The 13027-nt window shown below is 47.1% G+C and overlaps 1 protein-coding gene across 1 annotated transcript in view; it reads right to left on the reverse strand.

Annotated features, from left to right (window-relative positions):
- LOC126095672 (histone-lysine N-methyltransferase ash1) overlaps nt 1-13027 on the reverse strand; it is a 328263-nt gene that overhangs the window by 47170 nt on the left and 268066 nt on the right. Inside the window, exons 10-12 of the mRNA XM_049910428.1 lie at nt 12608-12754; nt 5057-5277; nt 4730-4956 (exon numbers count right to left, since the gene is read on the reverse strand). Coding sequence (XP_049766385.1) covers nt 4730-4956; nt 5057-5277; nt 12608-12754 — 595 coding nt within the window. The remainder of the gene's footprint in view (nt 1-4729; nt 4957-5056; nt 5278-12607; nt 12755-13027) is intronic.

Here is a 13027-nt window from a genome sequence, read left to right on the forward strand (position 1 = left end):
AGTTAGGAGGGAGGGTAAGGAGTTAGAGGGGTCAATGGCAAGGGGGGTGGTAGAGGATTTAAGGGGAGGTAGAGGAGCTAAGGTAGAGGGAGAGGAGTTCAGGAGGGGGAAAGAGGAGTAAGGGAGGAGAGGAGTTTGGGGGAGGGGTGGCAAAGGAGAGAAGTTGGAGTGAGGGTAGGAAGGGAGAGGAGTTAGAGGGGTAAGGGGGAGAGGAGTTCATGGGTAGGGAGGGAGGGAAGATCTAGGTATAGGGAGCGAGATGAGTTGGGGGGGGGGGTTGGGAGGGAGAGGAGTTAGGGCAGGAGGGAGAGGAGTTAGGGCAGGAGGGAGAGGAGTTAGGGCAGGAGGGAGAGGAGTTAGGGCAGGAGGGAGAGGAGTTAGGGCAGGAGGGAGAGGAGTTAGGGCAGGAGGGAGAGGAGTTAGGGCAGGAGGGAGAGGAGTTAGGGCAGGAGGGAGAGGAGTTAGGGCAGGAGGGAGAGGAGTTAGGGCAAGAGGGAATGGGGTTAGGGCAGGAAGAAGAGGAGTCGGGAGGGTGAGAGAAGTTAGGGGGAGGGGGATTTGTTAGGGGGAGGGACAGAAGTCAGGGCAATAGGGAGAGTTGTTACAGGGGAGGGACAGGAGAGTAGTTAGGGGTTAGGTCAGGAAAGAGAGGAGTTAGGACAGGAGGGAGGAGAGTGATGGGAGGATGTGGAGGAGGTAGAAGAGGTGGGAGGAGGTAGAGGATGAGGGAGTGGAGTTAGGGGAGGAGGGAGTGGAGTTAGGGGAGGAGGGAGTGAGTTAGGGGAGGAGGGAGTGGAGTTAGGGGAGGAGGGAGTGGAGTTAGGGGAGGAGGGGGTGGAGTTAGGGGAGGAGGGGGTGGAGTTAGGGGAGGAGGGAGTGGAGTTAGGGGAGGAGGGAGTGGAGTTAGGGGAGGAGGGAGTGGAGTTCGGGGAGGAGGGAGTGGAGTTCGGGGAGGAGGGAGTGGAGTTCGGGGAGGAGGGAGTGGAGTTCGGGGAGGAGGGAGTGGAGTTCGGGGAGGAGGGAGTGGAGTTCGGGGAGGAGGGAGTGGAGTTCGGGGAGGAGGGAGTGGAGTTAGGGGAGGAGGGAGTGGAGTTAGGGGAGGAGGGAGTGGAGTTAGGGGAGGAGGGAGTGGAGTTAGGGGAGGAGGGAGTGGAGTTAGGGGAGGAGGGAGTGGAGTTAGGGGAGGAGGGAGTGGAGTTCAGGGAGGAGGGAGTGGAGTTCAGGGAGGAGGGAGTGGAGTTCAGGGAGGAGGGAGTGGAGTTCAGGGAGGAGGGAGTGGAGTTCAGGGAGGAGGGAGTGGAGTTCAGGGAGGAGGGAGTGGAGACAGGGGAGGAGTGAGTTGAGACAGGGGAGGAGGGAGTGAAGACAGGGGAGGAGGGAGTGAAGACAGGGGAGGAGTGAGAGGAGTTAGAGGAAGAGGGATAGGAGTTAGAGAAAAGAGTTAAGGGTGGAGGGTGGGGGGGAAGTAGAGGGGGGGAGAGGGGGTTAAAGGAGGGAAACAAATTAAGGAAGGAAGAAGAGGGAGCGAGATGATCAGAGAAGTGGTATGCGACACTCATGAGGTGCTTTAAATACATTGTTTTTGCCCTAATGTATTATGCACTGACTCTAAAAGTCAGCAACATGATGTAGTGTTTCAAGAATTTCCACTTAAATTCTAGAACCACTTGGCCTTTGACCGTCTCAAACACACGATATTTTAAATATAAGTGTGAGAGAGCCTATCTACTGCGAGTCACCTGTCTGTGTGTGCAGGTCTGAAGTGTGTAGTAAGATGATGGAAGTTCAATGAAAGAACACGGCAGACTCAAGGAACTTCTGTATTATTCCGTACTGTTTTATAACTGTGACTTTTGTTAGCACAAAAGAACAATTGAGTGGAAAAAGAGTTTTAGTCACTTTTAACTTGAACCTGCTAGAGGCAAGACATGTTTACAATTTTGTGACAAGAGGAATGGTTATTAAACCAACTCTCTCGCAAATGTTATTTAATTGGTCTCTGGAAGTTACTACTGGAGCATTGCCACTGAGGCAATGAGTAAATGAATTGACTTCACTTACTTCCGGTACAATGGACGTGGAAGAATTATGGGCAAATTTTAAACACATTGTAAATCACGCATTGGGCAAGTATGTGCCAAAAAAGTGGGTTACGGATGGAAAAGACCCACTGTGGTTTAACAGTGCAATTCGGAGAATGCTCAGGAAGCAAAGGCAGTTGCACTCGTGGTACAAGAAAGATCGGGAGAATGAGGACAGGCAAAAGTTAGTAGAGATTCGTGCTGCTGTAAAAAGAGTGATGCGCGAAGCATTCAACCACCACCACCATCATACCTTAGGAAAAGATCTTGCTGAAAACCTAAGGAAATTCTGGTCATATGTAAAATCGCTAAGCGGGTCGAAGGCTTCCATCCAGTCACTCACTGATCAGTCTGGCCTGGCAACGGACGACAGCAAAACAAAAGCTGAACTTTTAAATTTAGCATTTGAGAAATCTTTCACGCAGGAGTATTGTACAAACATATGGCCGTTTGAGTCTTGTACAGATTTCCGTGTGGAGGACATAGTGACAGACATCCCTGGGGTTGTGAAGCAGCTGAATGGGTTGAAAATAAATAAATCACCAGGTCCTGATGGGATTCCAATTCAGTTTTACAGAGGGTACTCTACTGCATCGGCTCCTTACTTAGCTTGCATTTATCGCGAATCTCTTGCCCAACATAAAGTCCCGAGCGACTGGAAAAAAGCGAAGGTGACGCCTGTATATAAGAAGGGTAGAAGGACAGATCCTCAAAATTACAGACCAATATTCTTAACATCAGTTTGTTGCAGGATTCTCGAACATATTCTCAGTTCGAATATAATGAATTTCCTTGAGACAGACAAGTTGCTGTCCATGCATCAGCACGGCTCTAAGCATCGCTCCTGCGAAACGCAACTCGCCCTTTTTCCAGGATATCTTGCAAACCATGGATGAAGGATATCAGACGGATGCCATATTCCTTGACTTCTGGAAAGCGTTTGACTCGGCGCCCCACTGCAGACTCCTAACTAAGGTAAGAGCATATGGGATTGGTTCCCAAGTATGTGAGTGGCTCGAAGACTTCTTAAGTAATAGAACCCAGTATGTTGTCCTCGATGGTGAGTGTTCATTTGAGGTGAGGGTATCATCTGGAGTGCCCCAGGGAAGTGTGGTAGGTCCGCTGTTGTTTTCTATCTACATAAATGATCTTTTGGATAGAGTGGATAGCAATGTGCGGCTGTTTGCTGATGATGCTGTGGTGTATGGGAAGGTGTCGTTCCTGAGTGACTGTAGGAGGATACAAGATGACTTGGACAGGATTTGTGATTGGTGTAAAGAATGGCAGCCAACTCTAAATATAGATAAATGTAAATTAATGCAGATGAATAGGAGAAAGAATCCCATAATGTTTGAATACTCCATTAATAGTGTAGCGCTTGACACAGTCACGTCGATTAAATATTTGGGCGTAACATTGCAGAGCGATATGAAGTGGGACAAGCGTGTAATGGCAGTTGCGGGGAAGACGGATAGTCGTCTTCAGTTCATTGGTAGAATTTTGGGAAGATGTGGTTCATCTGTAAAGGAGACCGCTTATTAAACTAATATGACCTATTCTTGAGTACTGCTCGAGTGTTTGGGACCCCTATCAGGTCGCATTGAGGGAGCACATAGAAGCAATTCAGAGGTGGGCTGCTAGATTTGTTACTGGTAGGTTTGATCATCACGCGAGTGTTACGGAAATGCTACAGGAACTCGGGTGGGAGTCTCTAGAGGAAAGGAGGCGTTCTTTTCATGAATCGCTACTGAGGAAATTTAGAGGACCAGCATTTGAGGCTGACTGCAGTACTGTTTTACTGCCGCCAACTTACATTTTGTGGAAAGACCACAAAGATAAGATAAGAGAGATTAGGGCTCGTACAGAGGCATATAGGCAGTAATTTTTCCCTCGTTCTGTTTGGGAGTGGAACAGGGAGAGAAGATGCTAGTTGTGGTACGAGGTACCCTCCGCCACGCATCGTATGGTGGATTGCGGAGTATGTATGTAGATGTAGATGTATATGTAGGCCTCAGCTAAGCGGCAGTGTTGGTCATGACGCTGTTCCAGGGGCAGGCTTCCACTTTTAGTGTGCACCTCCTTATTGTTGTCCCCTCTGTGCCCTCTGCTGTACTCCTGTCACCAGCAGCCTCACACTCTAGTGAGGCATGCAACTGTGCCTATTTATATGGAGCCCGCATATTTTGACCTGCCCTCCTCCCTCTCTGCCTTCCCCTTCTGTATCCCTTTCGCTGATGGTCAAACCCGCTGACATAAGTATTTACCTGTGGACGGCAGTAAGCCAAGCAGGCCCATGCTTACTCTGAGTTCACCCACCACAGATTTTGCCTTACACTTTGGGCCCAGTGTTGTTGCCGAGTGCTCGGTCGTCAGCTGTCTGCACCAGCCAAGTGCTGAGTTTATGCCTGTGCACATCTTTACACGATTTCGGACTACCTGCTTCCAGTAGAGTGATTCGCAAAGCGAGTCTTATTTCCTCTCACATAGTTTTGTTTCCCAGTTATTATTGAGCCACTGTTGACCTGTGAAGAACCCACGCTGACAGTGTAGTGTAGTGGCATTCATGCATGTGTCGATACTAAAAAAAACTGTCAAAACAGATTTCCAACTGATATTATCTATTAATTAAGATACATATTCATGGTTACCTTGTCCTTTGTCATGAACTTTTCCAGCCCCGGTGCCCATTCATGCTTTTGTATTCGTTGGTTTGAACAATAATCCTTGCATGGACAAAGCTGTGGAGAGCATTCAGCATAAACCATTCGATTTATACACTCCTCACCACATCCCTTGACACCAGGTCTACTTGGTAGTGGGCAGTTACAAGCCTGTGCCTCATACATGTACGTTGGTTTGACATCGTAGTACACATCTACAAAAGAATTACACATGCATATAATTAGTTTAAATAATTCTAATAATGTGCAAGTAAGTTATACAGTTATCTTTCAGAACTCTGTGATAACACTTACTTGTGCGGATCTTTTTGTAATTCCAAGACGGTACCCGATCTCGGCCTGGAAGCTGGCTATGTGTATGTAACCACCACAAGTCATATGGCAATTTGAACTCCAGTCGTCTCTGTCGCAAATATTTTCCACAGTGGTATGGTGGAGGAAGAAGACCATGCTGGTGTTCTTCGGGCCTATAGATAAGTCTGGATTTTCCCACATCTGTTGGCGGCCGCCTAACACTGTAAACATAGTAATGGAAAGGCCTTGGTGGAATATAAGTAATGGAAGGAATAAAGATAACAAACAACCCACCATATAGCTGAGACATTGGTCTGTAGGTAGGTGCATAAATATAAATGAGAACACTGCTGAGCTTTCAGATGAATCTTTCTTCAGAACTAAGCTCTGAAGAAAGATTCTTGCAAAAGCGTGGCAATGTCCTCAGTCTTGTTTCGGTGCCTATCAGACACTCGATGCCTCAGCTATACAGAGAGTCGTTACTCAGCTATACAGAGAGTTGTTGCCTTCATTCCTATTATTAACACTGTAAACATAATGAAAGAGATAAGTAGGACTAAACAGACTATATCTACGAGGGCCTTTTTTTCCAACCTCCAATAGGCTATAAATAAAAGACAAGTTCATACAAAACATATTACCAAAATTTTTGTACACTTCTGGTTACTTTTCAATATAATCACCGAAAAGATTGAGACAGTTATCATACCTGTGGACAAGCTTTACAACACCCTCTTCAAAAAATTTTGCCGTCAATGAATGGTATGAAAGTGCTGCCCTCCTAGCCATGTCTTCGGTTCAGGGAAAAAGTGAAAGTCTATGGCTGCCAGGTCAGGACTGTACGGTGGATGATCGAAAATTTCCCATTGAAATTGTTCAAGGAGCCATTGGTTGGCTGGTTTAAAAGAGGGAGAGGGATCAAACTGCTAAGTCATTGGTCCCTTGTTCCGATTATTAATTTCGTAAGGATGGGAGTAAAATAATCAAGACATACAAAACACAGCTGGAAAAAAGGAGAAAACCACAAGAATGACAGAAGGACAACAAACACTAAAATGGACAAAATCAGACAATAAAATCAAAGAGAAGCAAGAAACATGTAGAAGAAGATCAAAACAAGAGAGCAGATTACCATGTAAAATAATCAAGACATACATAAAAAAGTGGGCAGTCCAGCAAGAGGTGGACGAGCGTCATTTGTGAGCCATAGCAACACCGAGGAGGAACCTTGCGATGGAGGAGGTAACCACATGTCAGCCACATATGGCCAATGCGGAGCCGGCAGAAGACAACTGATTCCATGCCAGAGGACTGCATGGAAGACTTCCACACATTCGTAGTATCCTTAATGACATGCAGTTTGTTGTTCATTCTGTTATGCCATTCCATCTCCCAAAGCCGAAAAACCCTGCCGCATAAGACAGAATGCAGGTCAGTTTCAAAGATGCCCATTCCAGATGCGGTTTCCGCTTAGCCTGTTTGGCCAGCCTGTCGGCAAGTTCGCTGCCTGTGATTCCGACGTGTCCTGGGGTCCACACAAACACCACTGAATGATGGGACCATTCCAGGGCATAGATGGACTCCTGAATGGCTGGTACCAAAGGATAGCGAGGGTAGCACTAGTCAATAGCTTGTAGGCTGCTCAAGGAGTCAGTGCAAAGGTGGAATGACTCATCAGGGCATAAGTGGATGTGCTCAAGAACATGAGATATGGCCACCAGCTTTGCAGTGATAACACTGCAGCCATGTGGAAAGGAGAGCTGTTCAATATGTCCTCTATGAACATAGCAAAGCCTACGTGACCACCAGCCATCGAGCCGTCGTTGCAAACCACTTCATGGTCCCGGTACATGTCGAGACGCAAGAGAAAGTGATAGCGGAGAGCCACAGGGTTAACGGAGCCCTTAGGGCCATGCAAAAGGTCCAGAAGAATCTGCGGCCTAGGGGTACACCATGCAGGTGTATGTGAATGGACCTCGGGGGGAGGTGGTAACGGGAAGGACCCCAGTTCAGACAGAAGGGACTGGATGCGAACTGCAACTGTAAGTCCTAACCTGGGCCGCCGATGCAGGAGACGAACTGCCATGGTTGGTAAAAGGAGACGGTATTTCAGATGCGCAAGAGAACTAAAATCGTGTGCAACATAACTGGTGAGCAGTTGTGCATGCCTAACCTTCAATGGAGGGACTCCAGTCTCCACCAGGACACTGGTCAGCGAACTTGATGTAAAAGCTCCCATCACTAGGCGAACACCACAGAGGTGCACTGGGTCGAGTAAACGCAATGCTGCAGACACCGCCAAACCGTAAACAAGACTCCCATAGTTGAGGCGGGATTTAACAAGGGCTCCGTAGAGCTGCGGCAGCGAGAGCGATCTGCACCCCAGTTGGTGTTGCTTAGGCAGCGTAGGGCACTGAGGTGCAGCCAGCACTTCCACTTAAGCTGACAAAGGTGAGGTAGCCAAGTCGATCAGGTGTTGAAACCCAGTCCTATGAATCGATATGTCTCCACTACAGTGAGTGGATCGTCATTAAGGTAAAGTTATGGTTCTGGATGAACAGTGCAACACCGACAGAAAAGCACGACACACGACTTCGCGGCTGAAAACTGGAAGCTGTGGGCTAGAGCCCATGACTGTGCCTTCAGAATGGCTCCCTGTACGTGCCGCTCGCTCAGCAACACCAGCACAGCAGGAGCAGTACGAAATGTAGAAGTAATTCACATACAGAGAAGGTGAGACCAACGGCCCTACAGCTGCTGCTACATCATTAATAGCCACTAAAAATAAAGAGACACTCAATACGGAGTCCTGCGGAACGCCATTCTCCTGAATATGGGGGGGAACTATGGGAGGCACCGACTTGGACACGGAAAGTACGGAGTGACAGGAAGTTTTGGATAAATATCGGAGCGGGCCCTGGAGACCCCACTCATACATTGTGGCTAGGATATAATGTTGCCAGGTCGTGTCATTTGCTTTACCTAAGTCAAAAAAGATGGAAACCAGATGTTGGCATCTGGAAAAGACTCTTTGGATGGCAAACTCGAGGGACACAAGATTATCAGTTGTAGAGCGACCATGGCGGAAGCCGCCCTGACATGGAGCCAGTAGGCCACGTGACTCCAGGACTCAACCCAACCACCAACACACCATATGTTCCAGCAGCTTACGAAGAAAGTTGGTAAGGCTGATGGGGCGGTAGATATCGACATCAAGTGGGTCTTGACTGAGTTTGAGCACTGGAATGAGGGTGTTCTCTCGCCATTGCAATGGAAAGATGCCATTGCACCAGATCTGGTTGAAGGTGATGAGGAGATGCCGCTTGTAGTCAGACGAGAGATGTTTAATCATCTGACTGTGTATCCAACCCAGCCCATGAGGTGTGTTGGGGCAATGAGCAAGTGCACTGAGGAGCTCCCACTCTGTAAATGGGGTGTTATAGGGTTCACTGTGGCATGTAATGAACGAGATGACTTTCCTTTCCGTCCAATGTTTGAGGGTGCGAAAGGCTGGGGGGTAGTTTTCCAACACAGAGGCTCGAGCATAATGCTCAGCAAAGTGCTCAACAACACCATTTGCATTGGTAGATAACACGCCATTGATGTTAATGCCAGGGACACCTGTTGGGGTCTGGTACCCAAAAAGATGTCTGATCTTCGTCCAGACTTGGGAAGGTGATGTATGGCACCCATGATTGACACATACCTCTCCCAACACTCCTGTTTCCGTCATTTTATAAGCTGGCAAACGCGGGCATGGAGCCGCTTAAAGGCTACTAGGTGCTCTAGGGAAGGGTGCTGCTTATGTCACTGTAGAGTTCCCAACACTCTTTAATTGCCTCAGCAATTTCTGGCAACCAGCAAGGGACTGTCTTTCGCTGGGGCCACCCTAAAGAACGAGGGATTGCGTTTTCTGCCACAGAAACGATTGCTGTAGTGACCTGCTCAATGACAACATTGATGGCACCATGTGTAAGAGATTCAGCAGTGACAACAGAGGTGAAGGCTTCCCAGTCTGCCTTGTTTAAAGCCCATCTGGGTAGGTGTCCATGGGCATGACACCGGGGGAGTAACAGGAAGATGGGGAAATGGTCACTACCACACAGGTCGTCCTCCAGTGGATAGGTGGGAGAAGGCCAGGACTGTAAAGTGAGAGATCAATGGCCAAATATGTGCCATGTGCCACACTGAAATGTGTGGGGGCACCTGTATTTAAGAGGCAGAGGTCTAGTTGTGACAGTAAATTTTCAACCTCCCTACCTCGGCCAGTAAGCATGCCGCCACCCCACAAGGGGTTATGTGTGTTAAAATCTCCCAAAAGTAGGAAAGATTTAGAGAGTTGATCAATCAGTGCAGCCAATACGTTCAGGGGTACTGCACCATCTGGAGGAAGATATACATTGCAGACAGTTACTTCCTGCATCGTCCTTGTCCTGACAGCCACAGCTTCAAGAGGGGTTTGAAGGTGCACAGGTTCACTACATACAGAGTTCAGTATATAGATGCAAACTCCACCTGACACTCTATTATAGTCACTATGGTTCCTGTAATATACCTTACAGCTGTGGAGGGCAGGGGTCTGCATTGCCAGGAACCAGGTTTCCTGGAGGGCAATGCAGAAAGCAGCTGTAAGGCTTAACAGTTGCTGTAGCTCAGCCAGATGGTAGAAAAAACCACTGCAATTCCACTGTAGGATTACGTGATCGTGAGACTGGGAAGGCATGAAACACTCAATGAGGCAGTCTAGGTCTCAGGGTCACTTGCTGCCACCAGATGAGTATCTGTGCAATCGACATCCATTGTGTCTGAGGGCCCAGCAAGATCTAGGTCCTCAGCGGACACCAGAATCTTCACCTCATCCTCAGACACAGAGCTTGTTGGTTTGTAGGTAGTGGTGGTGTGGGTGCCACCGCAAGGCCTTGGTTCTTGGGGGGGGGGGGGGGGGGTGTCTTTTTCTTTTCTTTTTAGGTTTCTCTCGCTGCTCCTCAAGTTTGTCCGGCTGGGAGGGCTTCACTGATTCAGTCTCAGGGACTGAGGAGCACAGTGAAGCCCTACGACCAGCTACCTGTGGTTGCTTCAGCCAGTGGCAGGTGTCAACTTTACCGCTGGTAAAGGGAGTGGCCCAAGGGATACCTTCCTGGCAAGAGGAGCTGAAGAATACTTACGCTTCTTCGGCTGAGAAGTGGGGACTGACGTCCCCAATGGTTGGGAGGGTGTTGCTCCTGAAGTAGGTTGTGCATGAGCAACAGGGAGGGAAGTGGCCCCCCACAATAAAGGGGGCAAGTGGAGTCTGACGGCTCTGAGAGCCAACTGTACACGGCAGAACAGAAGATGGTAGAACTTTTGTCGTAGCGGCGACGTAGGTTGACATCATATGCACAGGACGTAGTCTCTCATATTTTCTCTTAGCCTCAGTGTAGGTTCAGTCGATCCAGGGTCTTGTATTCAATTATTTTTCTTTCTTTCTGGAGAATCCTGCAGTCTGGCAAGCAATGCGAATGGTGTTCTCCGCAGTTGACACAAATTGGAGATGGAACAGAGGGAGTATTGGGATATGAAGGATGTCCACAATCCCGACAGGTAACGTTGGAAGTACAGCGGGAAGACATATGGCCGAACTTCCAGCACTTAAAGCACCACATCGGGGGATGGATATATGGCTGTACGTCACAGTGATAGACCATCATCTTGACCATCTCGGGTAATGTGTCTCCCTCAAAGGCCAAGATGAAGGCACTGGTGGCAACCTGATTATCCCTCGGACCCTGGTGGACACGCTGGACAAAACAGACACCTCGTCGCTCTAAATTGGCACGCAGCTCATCGTCAGACTGCTAAAGAAGGTCCCTGCGAAATATGATACCCTGGACCATATTTAAGCCCTTATGTGGCGTGATGGAAACAGAAACATCCCTCACCTTGTCAAAGGTGAGTAGTGCCTGTGACTGGGCAGAGGATGCTGTTTTGATCAAGACTGACCCTGATTGCATTTTGGACAAGCCCTCCACCTCCCCAAACTTGTCCTCTAAATCAAGGAGCCGTTGGGTTGTGCAAGCAGTGTGTGGATGAGCGTTGTAATGGGTCAACACGATTCCTGAAGTCAGCATTCCTCTTCGTTTGTTTTGAATGGCTCTATGCAAATGCCGTAAAGTTCCACAATAAGCAGCTGCATTAATAGTGGTTCTGGGCTGCATAAACTCTACAAGCAACGTACCTTTTTGGCCCCAAAACACGGTAGCCATAACCTTTCAGTTGTTGAATATTTGTTTGAATTTTTTTGATTTGTCTGGTGAATCTGGATGCATTCATTGCTGTGATTGTCGTTTTGTTTCCAGTACTGGGTCCAAGTTTCATCTCCAGTAACTATTGATTTCAAAAAGTTCTCTCCTTCACTGTGATAACAGTCAAGGAAATTCAAAGCTGACACCATTTGGTGACTTTTGTGTGTGTCTGTCAACATTTTTGGAACACAACGAGCACAAAGTTTTTTGTAGCTTAAATGTTCAGTAACGATAGAGTGTACAACAGATCTTGAATCTTCTGGAATTTCCATAGACAAAGCAGCTACAATTTTCTGTAACCTATCAGTCAATGTGTTCAACAAGGTCAGCTGCAATGACAGACGTTCGTCCCTGGGACCCTTCATCATGCATGTCACTTCGGCCATCTTTAAACCTTCTGCACAGACCATCAGTCGTGAAGTTATTACCATACACTTGGCTCATTCTCTGATGATTTTCTGCTGCACTATTCCCTTCTGCTTGCAGAAACCAAATTACACTTTGTAATTCATACTTCGCAGGAACAACAATGACGGCCTCCATGTTTACGTGGCTGTAGTGCAACACAGACTGATGCCTTGAGGTCGCCAATGGCGGAGTGTGTAGTGCGAGAGTTGCGCAGTAGACTACAGCGCATGTCCACTTTCTGCCGCTCACGTAGCTTCTATACTAAGTGATCGGAGGTCGACAAAAAAAAGAGGCCCTCGTACATACTACAGCACAGCAAACTGACACACACACACACACACACACACACACACACACACACACACCTTTCACTACAAATCTCTTGGATCAAAAGTACTGATATTCTTTTCAGGTATTCCGACAATGTCTCATCACATAAACAGAAGGCACTTCAAATTCGGAGTGCTTTCTGAACTATTCTATACTCTGTATTTGCTGTAACCCGAAGCTCCTTTTCCTTGAAACAAAAAAATTAACTTAGCATTGTATGAAGAAATGGGACTTCTTATTGCAGTAAACATGAAAGCAGTTCAGTGGCTCAAACAAATAAGGGTATTGCACTATGTCAGGACAATATAAGTATTGATGATTACCAGAAGCAGATGATTTCTGAAAATATATGGTGCATATGGCAGTGAACAAGTTAAAACTGAAAAAAATAATGATAAAGGATGGAAGGGGGACTGCAGTTTCTTTCAAACTTTTCTTCCCAGAATAAAAAGTAACAGCTACTCCGCACTATTAGAGTTTCTTTAAACAAAATTTATCTTGAATAAATGATTGTAACTTATTTTAAACTTACTCTGTTTTATAGTAGTCTGAAAATAACCCAGCCACAAGATATTTCTTTCTCCACCGAGGCTGTTTTTTACGCTGAGAAGACTTTGTAGATTCATCACCCGAAGGAACATCACTACATATCATACTTTCATATGGAAGCACTTCACTGCTGCAAATAAGTTGTAATAAGAAACCAGATTATTATAGAACCAACACACATCAAAAATGTAATTTTATTGTACAATTGCCGACTCTGTGACAACTTAAAACAGGTACATTCGCTTCAGAGAACCTCCATTCCTGGGACTTTACGAAGTTCGCGCATAGCAACTCCTCAACAGGAATGGTGTGATGAGTACTGATGAGGCCACACATAAAACTGTGTTCACCTCTATCAACACTTATCGTTTTGGTGCTAGAAGATAAATTAAATTTATTTGCC

Source organism: Schistocerca cancellata, chromosome 8 (genome assembly GCF_023864275.1).
Source record: "Schistocerca cancellata isolate TAMUIC-IGC-003103 chromosome 8, iqSchCanc2.1, whole genome shotgun sequence".
NCBI lineage: Eukaryota > Metazoa > Arthropoda > Insecta > Orthoptera > Acrididae > Schistocerca > Schistocerca cancellata.